General features: G+C 41.1%; 1 protein-coding gene across 1 annotated transcript in view; it reads left to right on the forward strand.

Moving 5' to 3' along the window:
- Positions 1 to 19,168: 19,168 nt before the first annotated feature.
- Positions 19,169 to 22,497, forward strand: part of ITGA4 (integrin subunit alpha 4) — a 39,736-nt gene continuing 36,407 nt past the window's right edge. The window contains exons 1-2 of the mRNA XM_065068894.1: positions 19,169 to 20,138; positions 20,244 to 20,365. Coding sequence (XP_064924966.1) covers positions 19,954 to 20,138; positions 20,244 to 20,365 — 307 coding nt within the window. The 5' untranslated portion in view covers positions 19,169 to 19,953. The remainder of the gene's footprint in view (positions 20,139 to 20,243; positions 20,366 to 22,497) is intronic.

Genomic DNA, 22,497 nt, shown 5'->3' on the forward strand with positions numbered 1-22,497 from the left:
GTCTTGTCTTCAGAAAGGAAATGGACCAGTTGAGGTAACTGGGAACGTCCCTTGGATAAATAAGCTGCATTCTTTTATTCTAGTTCAAAACCAAAATGACTTGCATAGTTTTAGGTTTATTCCATATACTTATGCAAGCTGATATCTCCACACGTTTTAGGGGGGCTGCTGGTACTGAAGCCTTTACCACAGACTGCTTCCACCTAGTTCCCGTTCTAACTCAGGGGTGCATGACATGCCCTGACCGTTGTGTTAGAAAACCGTTCCTGTTTTTTCAGACCGTGGAGCTTCATCCTGATTTCTGTTGATAGTAACCATAATAATATCTAACAACATCTCCGACATAACTGCTGAACACAACAGAAAAAATGTTATATACCAGAGATCCTGAACTTGTTCCTCTAGCCTTTTCTCCCACCCGTTTTTTACTGTCCTTCACAAACCAGCCCATTTTACAACCTATGTACAATAGTCTCTCTGTTCTTCACTGACTTAATATATAACTTTCATTTATAAGCACTTTGTCTGCTCACTACTATCTAAAGGATTTTAAACCTTCTTTACCCTGTAGTCAGCATGAAATAAATTTGGTACTGATTAAGAAACATCCCCAGTATATTTATGTTCTCATGCAAGACAAGTACACAGAGTATTGGTTACATTTTCTTTTCTTTTCTCTCTCTGTGATAAGAGAATAATCCTTCAGATGTGCTTAGTAAAACTTTCAAAAATCATATATTTGCATGCTATAAAAGAGTTTTGCTAGTAAGTGCCTTACACTAGAGACATAGAAAAGAGTATATTAAGCACAAGAGATTCAAAAGCTCTCGATGGATACTAGATGTATCTCTAAAAGCCTCACAGGAGCTAAAGATGTGGTCAAAAACAAGGTAGAAAATTACACTTTAAATATTCAACTACAGAGCAATTGTTCTTATGAGCTGGAATATAACATAGCAGAATTTTTCCAGTCATACAAAATAAAATAAAAATTAGTAATAAACCATAACTGTTTTTCTGAAATGCCCTAACCCTTTCCAAAAGCCTTCCTTTGTCTGCCAGGATCCAACCACACATGTAAATGGAGAGCCTCGCAAAGCTCTTTCTCTTTTGGGCTTTGTTTACATCAGGCTTCTGGTTACCAGAATTTCTACGGAAAGGGGAAAGGTCTTGTGCAAAGCATTGCTGTTGGATTGTGAAAGAGAGCTCTGCAGCAGCATTAAACTCATACTGAAAATAAGCATAAGGGGAAACAAATAAAGAGGAAAGAAGTATATCTTGTATTTATCTACTTACATGAACTAGATTTTATACTGAAAAAGTTCTTGTGATTTCAATAAAGTAAGTCAACTAAAATAAGTTATACAACTAGATTTTGTAGGCTCATTTGAGTCTATGTTCCCGAGAGTATCAAACAAAAACTAAAATCTGTTGATACTCTGACAAACCCTCCGGATTTATTGTTGTTTCAAAGTCTCTCAGTTGCATCCAGGCTCCTTCAGGAAATGTTATACCGCTCCCAAGGTGGGATATGAATGAAAACGCTGGCAATTTCAGTCCTCCAAATACCCCAGGCCTTGTGGAAAAGTAGATCTTCTCAAGAAGTACTCAGTTATGCATACTATAGGGCAGCACCATTTAGATTCTCTCAAGGCATAGTTTAAGGTAAGTCAGAAGACAGTAGGAACAAAGAATTGCTAATAAGAAAGAAGAAGCAGAGGTAAAACTAATCTGAAAGAGGACATCCCATCTCTTCCTGGTGTTGCAGTCTCATGCTAAATGGTATGAGCATGAGTATAATTATAATAAACTTCAGTTAGTTAAGTGAAACATAAATTTGCAGTGAAGTGGAAAATATGCATAATAGAATATAATAAGGAGGAAACCTGCTTTATTTTCTATTTTATGCTGTAGTTTCAGTTCAAGAACTTCCTTGAAAGGTGATCACAAAACTGAGAACTGTTTTAGTATAGATTAATGACTTGACAAAAAACACTTACTAGCAGGAGAGGTGCTTCTTCTTTCAGAGTAATTTTCCAAAATTCATTTGGCCTAAAATTTGTATCTGCATAAAATTTGCACTAGGGTATAAAAACCAGTAAAAACGTCACCATATTCTATCCCAATGACAGAGATACAACAGCGTGTAGTACCCCTCTTCACTGGACAATCGGAGAAATCCCATTTCTATAGGATTGTAGCTGATATTTCTAGAGCTGAAAGCTCTATATAGATATCAGAGCACACTTAACCTTGACAGGTCATCCAGGAACAGGGTCCACGAACAGAGCAGATAAATATCCCTACCATCTGCTACTTCTCTAACGCAATATGATAAAAAGGATTAAGTAAAAGTTTGTCATGCAACAAGCCTTCAAGTCAAGAATGGCTGACGAAGAGCTGTGCTATTCAAAAGATTAAAGGACAGAATTGTGTAATACAGAACAAAAGAGAAATGTTCTTCTGAATGTTGTATTCAGTACCATAGTAATTAAATACTGTTAACAAATAATTTATGCATTCGCACACCTCTCAGATTCTAGGACTTTCTTTCTGAATTTCTGAAATCTCAGAAAGACACTGCTTACAGGATGTCAGATTTAGAATGCCTTGCAAAAACCTTTAGGAAATGAAAACTGGAACCATTTGAAAGTGACAAGGAAAACAAACATGAAAACATTACACATCTGGCTTTTTTGGCTTAACGCTGTCACCAAAGAATGTTTTCTTATACACACAACTAGAGTTGCTCAAGTTGTAAGGGAGCACATTCCTGACTGGCTATCTATGAGTTATTTGCAATATGTAAATGAAGTGCTGAAAATGAGAATTGAAACCTTAACATCTTTTCCCCAAGAAGCCTTTTAGTAGAATTGGATGAACCATTCAAAATTAACACTCTGTTTACTACATGTCATTTTCCCTGTTAGGACTGAACCACAAACCAATAATGATCTTGTAGAATTTGCTTGTTATCCATCACTGTTCACTGACACTTGTCCAAACAAATTACTGCCTATGGATTATCTGAAATGTAAGGCTATTATTTGCACAAAATTATATGTGACAGATCACTCAAGTCACAAGTTATTTAGATGTTAATTAGACTATTTCTGTTTCATAAAATTGAGCATACCTGGAAATCATTTACCTTTATAATCTCTCTGTGATAAGACAGATCTAATTCCATGAGTTATTTTGTGTGTGTGTGTTCCAGGGGAAATATAACTAGTGATATCTTTGTTGGTAATATATGGAGACCTCAGATTTCAAAGCTCATTCTGGTTTGAATGAGCTTCCTAACAAAATCTTCGTTTGCTTTTTCCTTTACATACAAGTCTCGAGTAATAGGGGAGATGTGCTTGATGTTGTTTACACACACACTCCACAGAGCTGGTCTCACTTCAGCTGCTTATATGTATATGCAGAAATTACTATATCCTTCCACAACAACACGTGATTTCAGACACCTGTTTCATGTGTGGCCTGAAGCCATCAGCCTTTGTATTAACTTTAAAAGTCATACCTAATGGCATTCTTACTTTTGCTCATTTTCCATCTCACTACACACGCCCTGCACCAAAAGAAAACAACAACATCTATACGTATTGGTTACTAGTCCAGTGGGTGTAGCCCAGTAGTGGTCACTATACTAGTGGTTACTAGTTCCAACAGCTGTAGGCCAGAGTGCTGCTGGAGCTGTGGGAATCCCAGATAGCAGCCATACTGCTCTCTTCCTGCCAGTTAAATCTTCACAATGAAATAAAGGGAAAGTCTAGACAAATGTTAGCTTTAAGAATCTCTCTACAACAAAATAATACCCCAAAACATGATGAATGATGAATGAACACTGAGGAATGGCTTTTCAATGCCTGGTTATTTCTTCTTTTCAGCAATCACCTTGAGGATAGGATTTAACTTTGGATCTGCTGCCTGGATCTGAAAGGGTTACACATGATTTGTACTTGGAGCTACTCACAGTTGTGGGACATTATATTTATTTTAAAGTTACTGTAAGAAGGCTCTTTCATCAGGCACTTTGTCCTGTTCTCTCTGACTTTCATCTATTCAGGCAAAACATTCACTTCAGTCAATGATACTTTTGTGGAAGAACTGAAAGTATGAGCCCAACACGTGGCTTGATGAAGTTACACTTCCTTCCAGTATGTTACAATGGTGTGCCTATACTGCAGATGTAAAAGAAACACAGTTTTCTTTATTCTTAATGTGAAGAAAATAGAAACAATTTTGTATGTTCCTTAATATAAAATAATGCAGGCCAAATCCTAGTACTTGCTTAAGTGAATATGTCATTTACATCTGTGGAGGGTTATTTTGATGCTAAAAATATTTCCAACATGATTTAAGTTAAAACTATTCTTGCATAAAAATGTCAATATGTTTCTTTAAGTATTCTCTATCTCTAACATTTCTTCTTTGTTAAATAAAAGATTCAGTGACGACATGCTGTGGACATTTCCTCTGTTTTTTCAGAGTCATTTCCAATACTATATGATTATGATATTTGTATGGCACAGTGATTATAGCATAAGAGATTACTGAAACACAATTATTTTTAGACTTCAGGGAGTTGCACATTGTTCCTGACTGCATCTGTTAAGATCCTGTAAAAAATGAACCAGATGCTGCGTGGTATGCAAACATTGTGAGTTGCAGAGATCATATGTGCTAAGACTACAAAAATACTCTCTGAAAAGTAACTGTGATTATGAACAATATGACAGGCAACTAAAATTGAATTCTGTCCATTTAAATTGCATAATCCACACAAGTTTATGTGAAAACTTCAGCTGTTACTGAAACTGGTCCTAGTCATGGCAAAATTGCTCTCAAATGTTTAGTATCAGCAACCACTGCTGAACAGAAGCAAGTGGAGAGGAAACTATTTTAGGAATATAAAAATATATATCTAGTGCTCAAGGAGTGGTTGGAAACAATTAGCCACACCAGTTTCTCAGCTAGTCTAACTCCACTGAATTCTCAACCCACACCAGCCCTCTGGTAAATACTACTTAGCTTTCAGACATGGAACAAAAACTTGCAGTATGCCTAACTACCTGAACTGCTGCATCTTAAAGTTTTTAATGCATGATCTGCATTATTTACTATGGTGTATTTCTCTACAAGTCACAGCTCATTATAAGCCCTGCTGGCTGTTACAGCCTAAGATGGCAAACACTGAGTCCTACACATGCATCTATTGAAGTCAGACTGTGTGCTCAACACACTAGATCCAGAGCTGCAGTTTTGATCCAGCTACCAAAACTACACGTGACACTTCCTTTGTGCTAATGAATCTGTCCTTCAGATATCACCACAGACTTGAACAGGCCTTTCTCCACTCGGCAGTAGCACAGTGCATTCTCTCTTTTCAGTGACTATAGCTCTTGTTGAAATACAGTTTGCCATGTTGTAGGTTTTAAAAGATGCATGGGCACTAGTTTAAACCCTTTTAAAGGATAATATTTCCGTCAGTCAGCTTGTTCTTTTAAACGCCATGACATTTGAAAAGTTGTAATACTTTTCCCTTGTGGAATGCAGCCTTCTACTACTATTAATTTCCAGGGTTGTTCTGTTCTTCTCTATTCATCTACCATAAGCCTGAAGTCCAACAGTCATTGCAGTCTCCCAATTATTTCAGAAGCACTGGTTCACCCTTTCTATGGAAAAGTATCATGAAGATTTCTTTAAAAATATTTAGCATTTTATGTGTATATCAGACATGAACACTGGGCCCAGGTATCTTTTTTGGAGCAGAACTCTACTAGTGGACTGACACATGTGGCTTTGTTAATTTCAAAACACCAGTCCCCTTGGAAATATGTAAAACTAGAGCTATTTGATTTCACAGTCTTCATAAACTGCATTTTCAAGATCTAAACCATGAAAGATGAACAAGCAGCCAGTATAAGGTGAATATTCAAAAACCATCTCAAAAAGATGACACAACTATAAGTTTTGGAATTTTTAATTCAAGAAAAGTAGACACTACTGGTTTTGAAATCTAGAAGTAAATAAAAGACTGGATCTAGAGAAGAAAGATGGAAAAGCAATGCAGACGTCTCTGCACATCACAGAATCACAGAATCACAGAATCACAGAATTTTAGGGATTGGAAGAGACCTCAAAAGATTATCTAGTCCAGTCCCCCTGCCAGAACAAGAACATTTAGATGAGGTTACACGATCCAGTTGGGTTCGAGCTATAACTGTGTTCATGCAGAGATATACTCAACTCATAAGTTTTCCAATATATGAAAATTTCATTATCAGGTTTGCTTCTGTAAGCCTTACTGTGTCAGATAAGCTATAACTGAAAATGACCAAGCGGCAAAATGTTCAAAATTATCTGGAACAGATAAAATTACCACAAGCAAATTCATCCTTTAACTTATTTTTTAAAACTGATGACTGCCTTTGAAACTCTGTATTTTCATACATTTTATGTTTGTAAAGGCCTTTACTCCTGACTCTGAAAGTTCTGCTGTCAATACATGAGTCGCTGAGACATGAGGGGGGATGTTTAGCGGTTTGTTCCTTGTAGTAATTGCTATACATTCATAGCAGAAACCAAGTTTGTTCAGAAAGAGACATACAATATTACACTTCATTCTACTCAACAAGAAGAAAAAACGTAACTTCTTCTTACAAAACAGAAGTTTGATGATAGTGATATGATATAGTAAAGACACACTGTATTGTTTCAAAATAGAAACATCTTGGGAAAACTCATTTAAATAGATAATCTGTTTTTCATACATTGTGCCAAGGATTTATGTAATCATATTTTAAGTAAATATGCCAGAATTTTTGCGAGATTTTTAATTGGAAGATCAATTTTTATTAGATAGAAAACCTAAGCAAAAATCACGCTGCAAAGCACATTAATCAGATTCTATCTAATGATTGTGTTTTGGTCTTCGCACAGTCCCAGACAAATACACAGATGGGCAAAATTGTGTCCTAGTTGAAAACAATGGAAAAACTCCATTAGCTTTTAAAAGAGATAGAATTTCAAACTGAGTCTAACCTTAAATAATTAATAGTATGGGCAACTCTCTCTGCTTTATTAAAGGAAGTGCCAAGCAGCTTTTATGACTACTGAAGGTTACAGAGACATGGCCCATTGCTGAAGATATTCAGCATTTGTTGGATCTAGATATGATTTTGTTTTCCTGAGAAACATAGAATTTTGTCTTAGTTACATAAAATACATATTCAACATCTTATTTTTACCCATCTGTGATGACACTTAAATTCTGTTTTACTTTCCTCTGAGCTGCCTTCTGTGATCTCAGTAAGCAGAAAAAAAAATAGATAAGCAACACTCATTTCTCAAAACAGATATTGTGTCTTGTTATCCCACAGGCATGTTTATGATGCAAACTGCATGCTCATTTATGGTCAGTTTGTGTACGTGAAATAATCTTGACTGTGAGAATAAAGAGAAAACTGTGGTTCAGATGTGTCACAAGAAAGAAGATGGTTCAGTTATTTTTGTTCTCTTCTTATGTGCTAGGTTAATACCCATAGCACTCTTTCTACAAAATTTTGAGTGCTACCACATATGGCTTATAAGGATGCCTAAATATAGGTGCAGGTTTTTTTAATTAGTACATCTTTTCACTTGCTTTAAAATTATGACATGCCGTAAAAAGATAAGTGTACTCTGCCTAAAGTAAGAAAAGCCTTTGTTCTTAAAATTATGATGCGTTTTCATGATCATTATGTAATAAACACTATGCTTTAGATTCTTCACTCACCTTAACTAAAACTGACACAAATTCACACATTCAGGATAAGATCCTCTGTGCTTTTTGAACTCTTCTACCCTCTGTACAGCCCAGGCAGGATTCTCATGGGGAAGGCACAGTAGGGAAGGGTTACCAAAGGCGAGATCACAAGTTATAATATTAAGCTTGTAATAGCTGTAAACCCCAAGGACATGTTTGTGTAACCAAGTGCTGGATATTTTGCTTCTATATCATATGAGAAATTACATATCACTTTAAAGTCTGGAAAAATCAAATAATGTGTGGTTTCTTACCACTTAGTTGTGACGACTAACTCGACTCTTCTGCAGGTACTAGACCCTGACTAAGCCTGTTTTCACCATGAGTCTCATGGTAAGCTGCATTAAAAAAATAAAAAGAAAATAATTAAAAAAAAAAAAGATAAAAAGTCCAAAGCAAGCTTTAGGAAAATAGAGAACATTCACATGATATTATATAAACCCATTCAGTTATACGTTGAATATTGCCCTGAATATTGATTATATCTCAGTTTTTACAGTCCTAGTCCCTTTTACACTGAAAGCAGTATTGTGGAATCGGAAAAGGTCTGGAACTTTGGTGGGCTGACTTTGTCAGGCTGCCAGGCACCCACCCAGCCGCTCTCTCACTCCCCCTCCTCAAACAGGACAATGGGACAAAGTATGATGAAAAATCTTGTGGGCCAAGATAAAGACAGATCACTTATAAATTACTGTCATCAGGAAAAGAAGAATTGACTTGGGAAAAATAATTTAATGCCAGTTAAAAAAGAGTTGGAGAGTGAGAAACAAACTAAACCACCACCTTCTCCACCACCACAATTTTTTTTCCCTGACTCAACTTCACTCCATAATTCCCAGGTCCTCCGTGTCCCACACCCATGCCCAAGAGGTGCATGGGAGATGGGGAATGTGGGGTTACTGTGAGTACGTAACAGTCCCTCTCTGCCTCTCCTTCCTTCTTACATTTTTCCCAGCTCCAGTGTGGCTTCTCTCCATGGATTGCAATTCCTCTCCATGGGCCCCTGTTCCTGACAGGAGAACCTGCTCCAGCATGTGCTCTTCTAGGGCCACAGTTCCTGTCAGGAGAATATGCTATGGCATGGGTGCAACTCCTGCTAGGACCACTTGATACAGTGTGTGTTCTCCAGGGCCAAAGTTCCTGTCAGGAGAACCAGGTCCACCACCAGCTCTCCGTGGGCATGGTTCCTGTCAGGAAAAATCTGCTCTAGCATGGGCTGTCCACAGCCAGAGTTCCAGTAAGAGGAGCCAGCTCCAGCATGGGCTGTCCAGGATGAAATTTCCTGTCAGGAAAACTCATGCTGTAGCATGGGCTTCCCATGGCCACCATTCCCATCAGAAGAATCTGTTCTAGCGTGGGCTCTCCACAGCCTGCAGTTTCTGTCAGGAAAAATCTGCTCTGGCGTGGGTTGTCCAGGGTCACAGTTCCTGTGAGAAGAATGAGCTACAGCATGGGTACAGATTCTGTAAGGAGAACATGCTCCAGTGTGGGCTCTACATTGGCTACAGTTCCTGTCAGGAAAAATCTGCTCTAGCATGGGCTATCCAGGGACACAGTTTCTGTCAGGAGAACCAGCTGCAGTATAAGGTCTGCAGGGGCCGCAGTTCTTGTCAGAAGAACCTCTTCTGGAGTGGGCTCTCCATGGGCCAGTTTCTGTCAGGAAAAATCTGCTTCAGCTTGTGATGTCCAAGGCCAAAGTTCCTGCCAGGAAAGCTCTGCGATAGCATGGGCTTTCCATGGCCACACTTCTTTTCAGAAGAACCTGTTCTAGTGTGGGCTCTCCACGGCCAGAATTCCTGTCAGGAGAAACTGCTCCAGCATGGGCTTTCCAAGGCCACAGTCCCTGTCAGAAACTCTTCTCCAGTGTGGGCTCTCCACGGCCACAGTTCAGGTCAGAAGAACCTGCTCCAACATGGGCTCTCCATGGACACAGTTCCTGTCAGGAAAACAAGCCCCAACGTGGGCTCTCCATAGTCTGTGGTTCCTTCAGGGCACACAGCTCCAGGGGGTTGTTCCCGAGCCGCAGGTTGGATCTCTGTTATGGCGCTTTCCTCCGCAGGGGCTGCCGGGGGGTCTCTGCTCTGGGCACCTCCTCTCCCTCCTCCTGCCCCAGCCCTGCTGTTCTCAGGGCTGCTTGTCACTTTTCCCCCTTCACTCCTCACCGCCTGTGCAGTGTTTTGCCCTTTTTTTAGACACCATCAGCTTCGTGGATTGGCCCATCCTGCAGGGAGTCCGTTGAGGAGCGGGCTGCAACCGGCTGGAACCGGATCTGTCCAGCAAGGGGCAGCCCCTGGCCCCTTCCTCCCACAGGTGTGCCCGCAGAGCCGCGCTGCCGGCACTTGCCAGGGACACACACAGTGGTCTTTCAGCGGGCGCTCATTAACGGCACATGTGCTGCCAAGATTAAGGGTCTGAAACATCTTCTTATGAGGAGAGACTGAGAGAGCTGGGTCTGTTCAGCCTGGAGAAGAGGAGCTGAGAGGGGATCTTATCAATGTTTATAAATATCTCAGGGGCAGGTGTCAAGAGAATGGACCAGACTCCTTTCAGTGATGCCCATTGACAGGATGAGGGGCAACAGGCATAGACTGAAGCACAGGAGGTTCCATCTGAATATGAGGAGAAACTTCTTCACTTTGAAGGTGCCAGAGCACTGGAACAGGCTGCCCAGAGAGGTTGTGGATTCTCCTTCTCTGGAGACATTCAAAACCCACCTGGACACATTCCTGTGCAATCTGCTCTGGGTAAACCTGCTTTAGCAGATGAGTTGGACTAGATGATCTTTTGAGGTCCCTTCCAACCCAAACCATTCTGTGATTCTGTTAAGGGTTTACAGATTAGGCCAAACCTCCTCAGCCTGGGGAAGAGATGAGGGAGCAGAGCATGGGGAACAGGCGCAGAGCTTGGTCACCCCCACATTTTCTGGTACAATAGCTTAGGGACAACAAATACAACTGGGTGAGCCAGCTTCAAAACAAACAGTAGGAGCTCATTCTTCATGCATAATCAGGGAAACCCAAAGGGCAAAATTGGTTGGGGTACTGGGATCAGGAGAACATCCATGGGGAGTATCATACCAGATTTTCCTGTCTTTGCTGTGGTCTGGCCCAGCAGCTCCTGCAGACAGGAGTGCTGGCTTGGCCGGGCCCTTGCTCTGAACCAGAACAAGCATTCCTAGGCACTTAAATGACTAGTAGATATCACCATCTGTTCAACATAATGGTGCTCCCAGGTGTACCAAGAGCCAGTGAAGACAGGATTCTCCCAAAATTTACACGATTCAGTTCACATTTCAATCATGTATTATTTCCACTGTTTTTCTCCATTTAATAGAAGGCAGGAAAACTATAGAAATCAGTCATCTAGTTTCCATGTATGCAAAGCTGATTTGAAAGAACTAGGTTACACATTTTATTGCAACCCTCTAGAACATAAAAATATCTGTAGGAATTTTAGAAATTAAAAGTAATACATTTCAGTTCATAAATCAGGCAGTATTCTCAGTATTTCCTGTGAAGTGCACTAAACTATACAAATTCAGTCAATGATTCTCTAATTAGGATATTCACGTATGAGTTGAAATTTAAGTTCACTAAAATTCAGGGCCGTCACACAGCTGACCACATGCTTTCATGATCTTCCAGGACATGAGTGATTTTTTTAATCATTTGTGTTATTTGAGTTATTAAATAATCAGTTTCACTGTTCATTCTGCTCCTATTAAAACATTAATGCATTTGTCACAAAATAACTCATATCCATGTCTTTATGGTTTCCTCCCACAAAGAAAACTATTATCATGGTTAGTTGCAGGCAAACCACAACTATGTGGAATACAGACATATGGCCTTTTCTTGACTTTTGGAAGTACTGTCTCGTTAAAAGGAAAATACATGGTAGATCTTACTCCTTTCTTAGAAAATCACTGATGTCCTAGAATTATAATATTGTTTTTATAAGAAGGCTCTTTTTCCAAAACTTTTCTTTGTTAAAGCATCTTGCTTATTGTGTTCCTGTAACACACCATTGTCTTGGAGTCATGTATTTTAGCAACAAAGAGCTGAATATCAATATTCTTTGATAACAGGAGTAGCAATGCAGCCGGAGTATTCTCTTCTCAGTACAGGCTATACTGTGGGGCACCTGCTCAGGTATGACAAACGTTCACTGAAAAAGAAGAACATTTTTCAGACCTGACCCCTATGTATATAGGGTGTGTAAATGTTTAATATGACTTAATGAAAGAGTTTAAGAGTATGCTACAAATGCTCCAGGTCTATTTTGCAACAGAAGACTTACCGTGGGAATATGAGATTAAAATACGTGTGTACATAGTTCATACATGCATTTTGGGTGTCAAGTCTGTAGAGTGCTCAAAAGGCTACGTGCTTTTCAAATAAATCCAGCTATAAGTACAACATTTCAGAAAAAATAGAGAATTAGGACATTTCAAAGTCAAAGCCTAAAAAAAAGAAAATATTAAAGTTACTACACGTGCTATTCTAAAACAGAGCCAAGGCAACTCAGAGAAATTCCACTAAGTAGGACAGAAGCTGACCATTTCATTTCATGACAGGTTTTATAGCAACAACTTTTAAGTAATTGTTTATGGTGCCTATTATGTTGATTGCTATACAGGAAAAACAACAACAACAACAACAACAACAAACAAACAAACAAACAAAAACCCCACAAAACAAAACCAACCAAACAAACAAAAAGCCCAAACCAAAACAAACCGAAACAAAAACAAACACACGGGGAAATAGACAGAACCTACTTCAACAAAAAACAGGAACAAGGACAACTGTTTATCTGTAAGCAGGTGAACTCTTAATAGTATATTCTCCGCACACTTGGTTTTCTGCCTAGTCTCAATGTTCTTACATTTTTCTTGAATATGAGGCTGTAACTTAAAAAAAGCTCTATTTCAGACTAAACAACAATGATACTCAGATTGGTCTCACTCCTAGAAGCCAACAAAATTTCTTTACATTTAAAATGTGAGGGTCTAAACTTGTCTTGGACCTGATTACTATGAAATCATAGTAATCGCAGCTAGCAAATAAATACTTATGAAGTTTATGCCGGTACTAAGGGCATTTTAAGTCACCATTTTAACAACTAGAACTCTGAGAGCTTGCCAAAAAGTTTTGTTTTCCCAAATTTTTAAAGAGGTTAATAAATCCACTAAGATGTATTATGGAGAATGTATGTGTTTTGTGCTCATACTAAGAGCATCCATGGAAGGAGTGCTAGAACAAAATTAACACATACATAAAAAGCTGGAACAATCTTTCTTTTCTCCTCTCCTCTGAAAATTCCGAAAATCTCACAATGCATTTGGCTACATAAGATCACTGATTTTTCACTGTCTTCTACCATAATTCCTTCTTATCATCATTTTGTCCTGGATTTAGCTGTGGTTTGTCTTAGGCTTTTCTCTGCAATACTGTTGACATTTCAGGGCTGGCTCCTGGTTAGAGATGCCTCCTTCCATCCTCACATAGATTTGGAATTTGTGAAGCAATCATTTTTATGCATATCTAGGATTCCATGCTAGCATGAAAGAAAGGACCAATGGACGAGAAATATTTCTAATATACTCTCTCAGGAAGCAGAATCAGACATAATGATTACCATGCTTCGTCAAGGTGGCCTGGAGTCCATATTCAGAGGTATGATCTCATTGTGATGTTGTCTGATGAAGCACAGTATCACATCCTGGAAAATGTAAATTATGGTATCCTAAAGACAAGATTGAAATTGAACTGGCATTTCCTCCAGATGTTTCCTTTCAACAGTTGTCTTCCAACGACTGTTTTAGTTTGGGTTTTGACTTTTTTCTTTTCCAAGAAATAAGAGGGTCTTATGAGTTTGTTTCCTATCTGAAACCTAGCTGCTGTCACTGCTGAAAGAACATGCTCTGCACACAACCAATACCTTCATAATTTTGGAGCTGTTTTCATAGTGCTCACTTTTCCTGTGGAGTTAAAGGCTTTCAGCCTCAGCATCATTTGACCCACAGATTCTAAACTATTAGTTATCCAACTTTCACCAATCATTTACCATGCCTCATTTTGTTACAAATTATTAAAAAAAAAAAAAAAAAAAAAAGGAGAGAGAGCAAAGAGCACTGCCACTCCTCCCAAAATTTTCAGTCATTTAAGTATTCTTAAATGGACATTTTTGGAAAATAGCAACTAGTAAGGCAGTCCTCTGTAACCTAACGATCTCATTGTATTGACATATGCACATACTTAAAGGCTGATACAAATTGAAACTATCATATCTCCGAAAGATTTTGGTCTAGTGATGATAAGTGCTGTATAAATTCATAGCTGAGTAGAGAACTGATGCTTCTTGTCAGCAAAACTAATGTCTACTTTGGTCCACTTTGGTCAAATAACCAAAGCCTGTGCTTTTACCTTGTCCTCTGGTTTATCTTGCCTAGCAGAAGCAGCAGATCAATGTTAAAGTTGCTTTGCAGCTACGAAATAAATCTAGGCAAAGTTCTCATGGATTTTGTTCCATTTCCATTGCACCCAATCTTGTTGGCTATGGAAGAATAGAAATATGAAAAAAATAGAGATTCACAATATGAAGACATGGTTAGGATTTTTATTTTGTGGAGATACTGATATGTTGAAATGTAATTGCAGGAAAGGGTCAATTTAAAGTAATTCATTTTGAAAAATGTGAAAACTAAATAATAGTTTATGCTGAAATTCTCTGAACATGCATATTTGCTTTCCATGTTAAAATAACAGTATCAAGCCTAAAATATTTGTTTTTAAAGGTGAAAATAATGAAAAATGCTGCAACTGTGGTGATTCAGAATTTGTAATGGAAGACACAGAGATCCCGCATGAAAATGCTCTTTGTTTGGATTTGAGATGGGAAAGTTTCAAAAGCTCAGCAATTCCTTTGGCATCAGAAAAGAGGTTACTGCCCAGCTCTACTAAAATCTAATCATTTGTTGCTGGATCTGATCTTGAAACTCAAAAATCTTAGACAAAATTCTGAGGAAGAAAAAGGATATGGAATGCATTTTTCACACAAACACATGTAATGATTAATTTCCAGTCTTACCTATCTATAAATAAGAATGCAGTCTTTAGTTAAGCTGTTGTTAAATATAATGATCTATTGTTTGCTTCTCTCAGTCATTATCTGTGTGATAACATTATAAGCCTGAATATTGGAAAGATCTTTTGGAAAGCCTGTCTTTACTTCACCAACACAAGTGTTCAAGAGAAGAAAAACTTCTTTAAAGTATTTCCTAAAAAGACATTACATGAGCATGAAGATACTGTGATTAAATGAAAAGCTTCTTGCTCATTAACTGATTCTATACAAAATTCAGAGCTCTAAAGAGAACATAAGCAAAATGATAAAAATTAAAACCCTTGTTAATATTAGCTGCTTTTGGGTGCCTCAGCCATCTGGGCTTAATTATACTTGTCAGTGAACAATATATCTTATTCGTGCAAGCTCACATATATCTTACAGCAGAGGGAAGGTGAAGTTTCTGGAGGAGAATCTTAGGGGTAAGTGAAACAGTATATTTGCCTTCTATAATTTCACAGATGACAGTGTATTAATAATAGACTTTTTGGCCCACTGACATTGAGGGGAGTGGGAGCGAGAGGAAAGCTTACAGAAAAACAAGACATAGTTCTGGTCTGACCAAAATCCTAGATTTTCCATGTTTCAGTGAATTACAAAGGTTTAGAAAAATTCAATTTGAAATACCTATACTTAAGTACTTAGTTAATTTCAAAATGAAACTTTCAACTCTTTCTTATTAGGAACGGGAAATCAACTACTGATCATTTTTATTTCTAAGTGAGAGTAGATTTAGAGACACTCTTCCATAAGCAGTGGTAGGCTTACATGACACAGAGGAGAACAAGGACAGACACAGCTGGAAGCATGCATATGCATGAAGATTTTTAGGAATGTGTGCTTTCCCTTGCATTTCCAACACAGAGAGAGCACTCCTGTGATCAGTTACCCACTGTCAGCCCTTACACAGGGCTTAATCTAATACAAATGCCTTCCAAGTTAGGGAATCAAAAAGGAAGTAGTATAGGTTACACAGAAGAAAGCTAATGACAGACATTCAGAATTGAATATGTTCTTCCTACAGTGATTTTCTTCCCTTGCACCTCACCAGCAGTGGGATGTATTACAGGTTAACAATGTTCACAGAGTGATTAAAGACCCAAACCATTCATTTTCCCAAATTGAGCAGCAATGGGGAAAGCAAGTGTTTTGTTGACTTTGGTTTGTTTGTTTGTTTGAGGGGTTTTGTTTGTTTGTGGTTGTGTTTGTTTGTTTGTTTGTTTTCCCCCAGTGACTTCCTTTCATGCTCCCTCCAAATGCAAACCCACATGAAAATCCCAGCAGTAGTTACTACCTCATAATTGCATTTGAGATATTAAATCTTGAAGGGCCATATATGATCCTGTATAGATCTGTATGGTCATCTTGTTCCCATGATGTTCTATGTTGACATTTACGACACCAATAAACCAGGATTACTCTAACAGAGCTCTTTTTAAGCTGGACTCCTCAGGACATAGAAGAGTATTTGGACCAAGATCCCTAACTCCAGCAGGAAAATAATGTTGGGGAAATGGATTTCTGCTTCCATTTTAAGGTAGATGTGTAGGCTTTAACTTTGCAGACTCTTGCCACTTCTTCTGGAAAGTTAAGGCTGTTGCCTGAGAAAGTTCCTAAAGCTGCAACACCAGCTTAAAACACCCTGGTACAACAAACAATAGAACTGGCCAGCCACGCAACATATGCACTGCTGATCTGATATAGGTTTGGGGGATTTTCCTGGGTTATTTTTAACCCAGATCACCCCTCTGATCTGTTTCACTGCTTGGACACAGAACAGTATCAGTGTAACAGAGGCAGCAGAATGAGTCAAGAATGAGCAGCAAGAGATGAGGACAGATGAAGTGCATGCATCTGCTATGAAAAATGCTTGCCAAACTGTGGACTAATATACTTTCTCACTTAACAAAACATCCCAATAGCTTCTCTGAAATTGCCTTAGATAGTCAACCAAAGTCAAGCAGAAGAGCAAGTCACAGTGATATTTTGCTCCCAGTGTTATTAACCCACAGAGGACTATGGGAGATATGCTGTCAAGATTGCATAGTGGCAAGATGTTTTGGAAGAATTTATTTTTAATATTTCAGGGTAACTTTTTACTATTTCAGGATAACTTAACATATATAAATATTTTTTTTTTCTTTGTAAATACAGGTACTTGGCTTGCAGTGTTGGTTTGGTTCCACCTTTTCTGCAAGTTCTCCTAATCCCTAATAAAACTCAAGTTCTGTCTCTTTTACACCATTTTGTCAGTTTTACATTGTTTTTGCTCTCTGTCTGGTGCTCTACTTGATATTTCTCAAAATATGGATTTCTCAGACTCCAGTAGATTCATGTTCAGCTGATTTCGTTGATCTATGTTGGATCATGATCACATCTACTCTAGCACAGTCTAGATGACAACAGACATATTTCCTCCTGACAGGTGAACTACAATACAGTTCTCATTTGCATCCCATAAACAGGTATTTTTGTGCTGATAGCTGAATCCCACAGCTTTACCATCTACCTTTTCCCATCAGCTAGGGTCCCTGCCACCAGCTCAGTGCCCTCTGAGCAGTCCAGGGGCCACTAGACTGGAGGTTCTACAAAGCTCCTCTAACTTTCAGCAACATCTCTCCTTCCCCAAACTCTCCCAAGCAAAACTGGTCTCAAGAGACCAGAGTTTGTCTCTGAGTATTATAGCCAGCTTGCACACATTTACTCTGTGCCTATATGATAGCCATTGATAAGCTACAGCATCAAGTGTGAAGAACAAGTCATCTAATCAAGGGTTAGGGTGGGGTTCTCTCAAATGGTTAGAAATACAGCTGCAGAGAGATTGCTTGGAGGCAGTCACATGCTTCCTGCAGCAGCTATTTGCAAAATGATAGACTTAAGATTGGTCTTGTGAGAGAGCAGAAAGAACAGAGATGTTCAGGACATAAACTTGCAAGGGAAAAGGAGTCTGGGAAACTGTTCCTTTCTCTGTCATTCAAGGGATAGAGCTTTGTGTCCATTTTTGTGAATCAGAAATGAACCCAGGAATTGTAATGATCTCTTGGAGAAAAACCTGAAAGTCCCTCAGAACTGGCTAAGTGGTCCAGATGGTGGTGAAACAATGTTACGCTTTCCCACCAACTAAACCACAACTTAGCATTTCAGTTTTGAATCATGCTTGTTTTGCTGCTTTCAGAATGATGGTGAAAATTTCTTGACTGGTAGAAATGCAGATTCCCAGCTGCTGTTGATTGTTGTAACTCCTTTGATGTCAGCAGTTGGGAGATGAATAGCAGCTGAGGAGCTGTTTAACTCCTCTGCACGGAACAGTCCCTGGTCCACATCAAGGTGATCCAGGGAAGCTGCCTGATTGTGCTAGAAACGAGAACTTAAAAATTTCACTGCTGACTGACAAATGGTCAGATCATGCAACATGCTGATCTCATTCCAGGACTGACACATCTGCATGTGGCTGGGATGACAAGATGTATCAGTCCTGCATTGCCTCAGTGTCCCACTCTGGTAGTTGCTCAACATTTTGCAGAAGTGTTAAACTTTCCACATTTTCACCAACTGAGTGGAAATGAATGGGAGGTTTTATTCCAAGAAGCTTAAAATGCTGTGTTCTGAATTTCTTTTAGTGGATGAGACTCTACCATCTCACAGTTATCTCAAATGTGTATAATATGCACTAGTTGAAATTATACAGGATTTGTCCTCCAGATACTTTAAGTAATCCTTATAACTAAACTTTTCATTTTGAAGAAGTACTTATGTTCCTGTTCCTCTGGCTCAAAATACCATCATACATTGGTTATCCATATATACGGATTATTTTAACGGAAGGGAAGCCCTGGTACTCAAGGGACCCCAGCGAGGCAAGGTTCATAGGTAGAAGTAACAGCCTTTATTTCAGTATGCGCACAACTTAGTACGAGCTAAACCAAAAGTCAGTGACTGACTTCTGAAAACATGCACAGTAAAGCTCCTCACTAAGATCAAGGGATCCTTTTCAAGGCCTGCTAAATACCAGATCTCTTGCGTGATGTTCAGGTTTTCCTTTGTTCCCGTGATGTCTGGAGGAATGTCTGGTAACTTTGTCAGCAACCGAAGAACTGAACAGCAATGTGGAAAAGTTACTCTAAAATGTAAAAAAGGTGACAGGGGGCTTGTTCTGATTTCATTCAATGCAGAAAGAAGAAGTCATCAGCAGCGAGCAGTCTTGCACAGTATGGGCGGGCTGGGCTCAAAACTGTCTGCTGCTGTTAGGGCGCAACGTGGCAAGCCTTACAGCACAGGGGTACTGGGATTTTTCCTAAATCTGAAAGGAAAAGGGCAAGCTTTGCCACACACTTCTCCTTCCAGAAGACAGGTTTGCGACTGGCTGGCGCTCCCCAGCTGGTGCTCAGGGGAGATGGGCACCGAGAGCGGGAAACTGCACTATCTGGGCCCGGGCGCCTCTAGGGCAGCGGGGGTGGGAAGGTCCGCGGGGAGTTTTCAGGAGAAGCTGCCGGCTCTCCTGCTCCTGCTGCCAAAACGCCCGCCGGCCTAGCAGGCAGTTCTCCCGCGCCGCCCTCCGGGCAGGTGTGCTGGGGCTGAGGTGAGGGGGGCCTCGCTGTCTCGCCGGGGCGGGGGTCGAGTCGGCCGCGTTTCACAGGTCCGTGCCCTACCCAGGACCGCGGGGTCCTGGTGCCGTACCCTCCAGTGCCGCAGCACCCCCGTGGGCGCGGACAGGGCGGGGAGAAACCCGACCCCCGCCGCCTGGGAAGGGAGAGGGGCTGCCGCTGCGCGGGAGGAGGCGGCGCGGCCGAGCGACTCCCCCATCCGGAGGGGACACCCCCACCCCGGGCTGCGGGGAGCCCGCCCGGCACGGCTTGGCCCGCCCGTAGCAGAGGCGGCGGAGGGCGCGGGCTGCCGCCGTCCCGGGGCAGGGCAGGGGCGGGGGCGCGGCGCTGCCCTCTTGCCGAGCGGGAGAGCGGAGCGAGGCGGGAAGCTGGGGCCGGACGCCCATCTACTTTCGGCCAGCCGGAGCCATGTGGAGCTGCGGGAGGACGACGGGGACTGTGGGGTGGGCCGCCCCGCTGCTCCTGCTGTGGCAGTGCCTGCCGACGGCGCGTTCCTACAACCTGGACACCCAGCACCCGCTGCTCTTCCAGGGAGACAACGGGACCCTCTTCGGGTACTCGGTTCTCCTGCACAGCCACGGCGAGGAGAGATGGTGAGTTCCCGGCCGGGCCGGGCCGTCCCGTCCCCGCGAGTACCGTCGCGCCTTCTCCCGGCTCCGCCGGCCGTGACCCCTTACGCCGCCCTCTCTGCTCCGCAGGCTTATTGCGGGCGCCCCCCGGGCCAGCTGGCCCACCAACAGCTCGGTGACCAACCCCGGGGCCATTTTCCGGTGCCGGATCGGGAGGAGCCCCCGCGGGCGGTGCGAGCAGCTCCAGCTGGGTGAGTCGGCGACGGGGCGCGGGCGGGGAGACCCCGGCACTGGGCCGTGGGGTGGGCGGGGAGGGCGGCAGCAGGGCCAGGGCGGCAGCCGGACGGGACTGTCCGTGCCTCCCTGTGCCCACCCGCCCTGCGCGCACCGCGGCTCCGCTGCCTCCAGGGCTACGGACGGTTTCCTCTGGGTCCTTTTCACATGAAACTGGCGTTTTCCTCTAGCTAAAGGGAGAGATCAATTCTATTGCTGAAGAGCAGCAACGATGGCACCTTTTTACCGTAGACAGAAAGAAATGTACCGAAACTTGGTTTAGTGAAGTCGCATGTGACAGCTCCCGTTCCCACAGTTTTCTTTCGCACCTTTCAGCACCCATTTCAACAGTTTCACTCTGTCTCTCGTCCTTCTCAGCAGAAAGCTAGTTCAACTCTCAGAGCAGAGGGCGAATGCATTTAGCTCAGAGATGAGGGGGTGGAAGTGTGTGCCTAAATCGCCTTTTCTTCTGCAATGTCTTCCTTTCAGGGAAGTACCCTGAAGTAACTCTGAACCACAATTGCCTTGCAGATGGGTTTTCCCTGCTTGCGTATTTGTTGAAAAATTGAGTGTCAGGGGAACAGAGCTATTTTTGATTGAATCAATATTTCCAGCTCATGCATTTAACGTAACTTCTCTTTACCTGCCCAATCTCCATGCTTGGGAGATGTAACTGGATATACTTTACCATCTTCCAAGAGTTGGATATGCGTTTAAAAAGGAGAACACTTTGCACTGGGTTACCATGAATATGTGTGAATTCCGCCCCCCCCACCCCGCCTTGCATACAGTGCTGTTCACTTTATCCCTATGCTATGCATAGAAAACTTGCTGAACTTTCTGCCCTGCGGTGACCGAGACCATCCGATCCGTTACAACTATGAACTTGCCACCCAGTAAGGATAAGGCGCGCGGGAAAGAGTTTTAAAAATATTTGAAACCAATGAAAGCGATAGCGCGCCATGACCTGATGGGCTTTCAGGGCAGAACGCAGCATTCGGCGACAAAAATGTTAAAACAACTATTTGTTTACACGTCTATAACACTTAGAACTGACAGGTTCTATCATTTATTTTTTTTTCCTACACCCAGAAATAAGAGTTATTTAGTTTTGTAACTAAGCTACAAAACCTAAGATACTTCACTGGTGCATTAGTGGTAATCACATAAGGAAAAGACAACCAGTTGCCCAGAGAAAGAACTGCAATTAAACTTATTCTAGGCCAAGTAGTTTGGTTTGTTTGGGTTAGTTGGTTGGTTTTGGGGTGGGGTTTTTTTTTGAGTAATTTCATTCCAACATTAGATCTATTGAAAAATGATACATAACAAAGAGTTTTTTTTTCTCTAACTGCTTGTTTGTAAGAGGAGGTTTGCAAAAACCAAAGAAATCAACGAAAGTGGTGAAATAGCATATGCTAACAGGCAATGAACCCCTCCTCCTGGATTGGAGGTAAAAATAGCCCTCCACTACATGGTAGAAGGAAAGGAGGAGAAGGGTAGAAAGTTTCAGGTTCTTTCAAAACTACATACATCTGCAGTACTTCTCAACTTACTCATTTAGCTAGTGGAGAAACAAAATCTCTAACAACGTAATAATGGGCTTTTCCTCAGCAGTTATGGGGATCCTAAACAAAATGATGCAACAAGTACATGAAAATGTTTATGTGGTTCCAAAGGCGTAATTTAACACAGCTTCTATTCCTGGGTTCAGAGGCTGTAGGTTACACAATGGTGTCTCGTCCAGCACTTTTAAAAACACTGATACTATAAGAGTTTTTTGCAGAATGTTTGTTTCTCTTAGTGACACCTTTACATCACCAAGGTACGTTTACAGTATTTCTGAAGTTAAATAGATACTGAAAATAAGTGCTCTATTGTAAAACAGGGCAATGAGGTCAATGAAGAAGCCAAAGGCAGCTGTGGTGAATGGGATGTAAATGAAGTGGGATAGTATCTGAGGTTTGTTAAGCTTCTGCCATCCTGCTGAGCGGTCACAGAAATACACAAGGGAACTTGCAATTGCAAAGCTGAACTTAATTATCTCTTGTCTAACTCATTCAGGCTGTCAGCAACTTTTGGATGCAATGGTTTTATTGAGACTGTCTTTCAG

Source organism: Columba livia, chromosome 7 (genome assembly GCF_036013475.1).
Source record: "Columba livia isolate bColLiv1 breed racing homer chromosome 7, bColLiv1.pat.W.v2, whole genome shotgun sequence".
NCBI classification, from domain to species: domain Eukaryota; kingdom Metazoa; phylum Chordata; class Aves; order Columbiformes; family Columbidae; genus Columba; species Columba livia.